The sequence below is a fragment of the Myiozetetes cayanensis genome, unplaced genomic scaffold (genome assembly GCF_022539395.1).
Source record: "Myiozetetes cayanensis isolate MyiCay16 unplaced genomic scaffold, myiCay2020 scf53, whole genome shotgun sequence".
Taxonomy (NCBI): domain Eukaryota; kingdom Metazoa; phylum Chordata; class Aves; order Passeriformes; family Tyrannidae; genus Myiozetetes; species Myiozetetes cayanensis.
The window spans coordinates 414993-418963 of NW_026087776.1; the positions used below are offsets into that span (position 1 = coordinate 414993).

At 62.9% G+C, this 3971-nt stretch overlaps 1 protein-coding gene across 1 annotated transcript; it reads right to left on the reverse strand.

Moving 5' to 3' along the window:
- Positions 1-956: 956 nt before the first annotated feature.
- PURB (purine rich element binding protein B) lies at positions 957-3767 on the reverse strand. The gene has a single exon (XM_050334433.1). The coding sequence runs from the start codon at positions 3765-3767 to the stop codon at positions 2760-2762; it is 1008 nt and encodes a 335-aa protein (XP_050190390.1). The 3' UTR covers positions 957-2759.
- Positions 3768-3971: the final 204 nt, after the last annotated feature.

Here is a 3971-nt window from a genome sequence, read left to right on the forward strand (position 1 = left end):
AGGCTGGCGAGGGGTTGGGGGTTGGTTTGTCACCAACTCGAGGAGCCGCCGCTGGCGCGGCCCCTCCCGTCCCATCCCCTGCTGCCCACAAATCGCCTGGAAACAAGGCAGGAGAATCCTGATTTTCTTCCATATTTTTTGGGGCAAAAGGAATTGAAGCTGTTTGAACTTCCCCCGGCAGTGCCACTGGCCCCGGGCCCGGCTGTTTGGGGCGTATCCAGCGGGTTTTGGGGCACTGGACAGGATTCCCAACTTTCCGTCTGTACAGCCATCGTCATGCTCTCCATCGGCCCTTCTGGGGCAACAAAGCTGGAAGTACCAGGAATTTGGGATATTTTTTCCCCCCCCACTTGTGGTTTAAAAATAATAAAAAAAGCAATTTGCCCGTTTTCTACAGATTTCAACCCAAACCCAACCGACTCTGATCTATGTACACACGGCCATGTCTATACACACAGAGATGGGAACGGGGGCTCGGGGGAGATGCCGGCACTGTTCTGCTTTCCTGGGAAACACCCACCGGCTCCTGGGGAGCTCCAAGAGAAAAAAGCCCTCCCAAACTGCCCCAAGCCTCCCCAGGCCACCGCTCCCCTCAAACTCCCCTTTTCCCCCAAATTTTATCTCATTTTGGCTGCTTTTTCCGCTGTCTTCCCCCGACGCTCTCTGCTCTTCCCACCCAAATGGAGCTGCGGGAGGTTGTGTCCGTGGATCCAGCGCTTCTCCGGCTGGGAAAGGCTCCCGGAGCTGACACCGGGAGCTGCTTTTTTGGGTTTATTATCAGATTTTGGTGTTTTTGCCTTTTTTTTTGTTTGTTTTTTTCTCTTCCATGTATTTCTAGCCAGCTCCCCGGAGCTGGGCCAGGCCGGCAGCGACTCCGCCGCTCTCCCGGCTTAGAAATAAGGCTAAATCACCGCAATTCAGCCAAAAGAAAGAAAAACCAAAGGAATATATATATATTTTTATATATATATATATATATATCTCATCCTCTTCAAAAATAAAAGGAGAGGTCCCGCGGCCGGACGCCGGTGAGTCCCGCGGAGCCGGGAGCATTTTTTTTCCCCCCAAATCCGTTGTCGCCGTTGTGGTTTCTGGATTTTCTCCGTGGCAAAGAACACAGGACCAGGAGGATGGGTGGATACAGCAGGAATTCACCGGAAAGAGCTGCCTGAGGGTACAAAATACAGTACGGACACGTCGGCCACCGAGGAAGGACTATTGCTCCCGTGTGAGTGAGGGATCCGGGTCCTTTGCGACGGAGAAGGCTTTAAAAACGGGAGAAATGGAAGAAACTCGCTTTAAAAATCCCTTTAAAAAGAGCAACGGCGGCGGGAGCGGCGGGACAGGACCGGAGCCGGACGGACGGATGGACCCCCAGGGGTCTGCGGCTGTTCCTCACTTCCCAATAAATACGGAGAGAGGGAGACGCCGGATCCGTGGTAATAAATTAAGGAGGCAGCTGAGCAGGCTCCCAAAAATGGATCAAAAGCCAAAAAAAAAAAAAAAAAAAAAAGTCCTAAAAGTGGCGAAACCGTTGGAGGAGAAGAAGAGGCAAAACTTTGGAATGAGAGCGATGGAGTTCAGAGTTCTGGGAAAACGGGGTGAAAAAGCGAAATTCTGGACAGGGCAGGACTGAGCTGAGGGAGTGAAAAAGAATTTTAAAAAAGACTGTTTGAGAGTGGAAAAATGTGTTTAATAGGAGGTGGCTGGAGGGACCGGGTGGCGCCAGGGCCGGGCCCGGGGGGGGGGGGCAAAAAAAGACAAAAAGAGGCAAAAAATAACAATAAACCCCCTAAAACCACCCCCAAGGGGCCGGGGCCGGGCGCGGCCACGGGTTTGGGGCCGGAAAATCCAATCTGGGTGAAGCCAAGGGGCGGATTCCGGCGGGTCCTGGTGAATCGGGGCCGGAGGCGCCTTATTTGGAAAGAAGGGGAAGATGTTTCGCCCCATCGAGCTTTTCCTTGTGCTTTGTGCCGGCGCCTCCCCCTTCCCGGCGGGAAACGGGGCAGGGTGGGGGGAGAAAAACGGTCCGAAATCGGCAAAACCGAGGAGATCTTCCCTAATTGTCAGGGAGCCGCAGCTCCGCGCCGGCTCGGGGCAGGTTCCAGTTCGGGCGCCCGGAGTTTGCAGTTTGCATCCCAAAAAAACGACAAAAAAAAAAAAAAAAAAAAAAAAACGTGGAAAGAGGAGAAAAAGGAAGGGAGAAAAAAAAAAAAAAGGAGAATGAAGGAAAAATCACAAGCCGAGGGAACGGCCGTTGGTCCAAGGTGCCCCCACTGCCCCCCCGGCGCCGCCGCTGCCCCCCCGGCTCCGGGACCCTCGGTGCTGGTTTCGATGGGGGGACACCGGGAGGGGAGGGGGCTGCGGGTGAGCCCCTGTCCCTCCCCAGAGCGGCGGGTCCTGGGGGTCCCGCGGCGGGGACAGAGCAGGGGGAGGAGCCGCGGGCAGCGGCGCGGTCGGGCCGGTTTCTCTCTCTCCGGTGGCTGCAGGAGGGGGGGCTCGGGGGGCGTTGGGGACCACCGCGCCCCACCGCTGCTGGGGGGGGGCTCGGGGACCCTTCATCCCGTTGCTGGGATCGGGGGCGTGGGGGGGTTTCGAGAGCCCTTCACCCTGTCGCTGGGAGAGGGGGTGGGCTCAGGGACCCCTCTGCCCCATCGCTGTTTGGGGGAGGTCGGGGGTTTGGGACCCCCTCTGCCCCGGGGCTCGGGGGGGCGGTAGGGGGCCGGTGTCGGGGGGTCGAGGGCCGGGTGGGGGTCGGCTCAGTCGTCGTCCACGTCGTCGCCGTCAGAGTCGTCGCCGGCTCCGCTGCCGCTGCCGGGCCCGGGGGGGCCAGCGCGCCGGTCGTAGAGCTTGTCCCGCTGGCGCTCCTGGATGTCGCGCATCTCCTCGGCGTAGCGGCAGAAGGCGCCGCCGAACTTGGCCCAGGCCTTGTAGGGGACGGTGATGGCGTTGCGGTAGGACGGCTTCACCTCGCTGACCCGCAGGAACACGCCGTACTTGTTGCAGCCCACGTCGAAGAAGAAGCGCTTGGAGTCCACGGTGATGGACGTGCCCTCGGGCAGCTCCCCGTAGAGCCCCCCGCCGCCCGGGCCGCCGCCGCCGGGGCCGCCCAGCTCGTCCTCCTCGCCGCCGTAGTCGTCGATGAGCTTGGCGAGCGCGTCGCGGAACTCGATGAGGCCCTGTGCGGGCAGCGCGATGGTCTGGCCGCTCTGCAGCCCCGGGGGGCCCCCCGCGAACCCCCCCGGGCCGCCGGGGCCGCGGTTCACGGTCTGGCGGATGCGCAGGAAGCGCCCGCGCTGGTTCTCCTTCAGGTCCAGGTAGTACTTGCGGTTCTCCCGCACCAGGAACTCGCTCTTGAGGGCGCGGCGGGGCCCGGCGCCGTCCTCGCCCGGCGGCCCCGCGGCCTGGGCGAGCTGCTCGGGGCTGGACGGGCCCAGCTGCGCGTAGTGCTCGATGAAGTCGCCCAGGTAGTCGCGGAACTCGGCGGCCACGGCCATGGAGAGCGTGAGGCGGCTCTTGGAGCCGCCCGCGCCCACCTCGGCGATCTTGAGGAAGCGGCCCTTGGCGTTCTGCTTCACGTCCAGGTAGAAGCGCTTGTTCTGGATGTCCAGCCGCTTGGACGCCAGCTCCTGCGTCTCCTGCTCGGGGCCGGCCGCGCCGCCGCCGCCGCCGCCGGGCCCTGCCGCGGGCCCGGCCCCCGCCCCGCCGCGGGCGGCCCCGAACCCGCCGCCGCCGCCGCGCTCGCTGCCGCTGTCCCCGTCCGCCATCTTGTCCGCCCGCCCCGCGCGCCGCCCGCTTCCGGCCCCGCTGCGACACCGCCGATGACGTCACCGCCGCACCGCCGCCGTCACGTGCGCGGGGGAGGGGGCACAGAGCCCCGCCCGCCGCGTCCCCGCGCGCCCCGGCAGGCCCGCCCCCGGCAGGCCCTGCCCCTCCCGCTGCCAGTCACGGCCGCCCGCGGCCCCATTGGT

Excerpts from the sequence above, each read along its gene's own strand:
- PURB (XM_050334433.1), bottom strand. The coding sequence starts at position 3,767 with ATGGCGGACGGGGACAGCGGCAGCGAGCGCGGCGGCGGCGGCGGGTTC.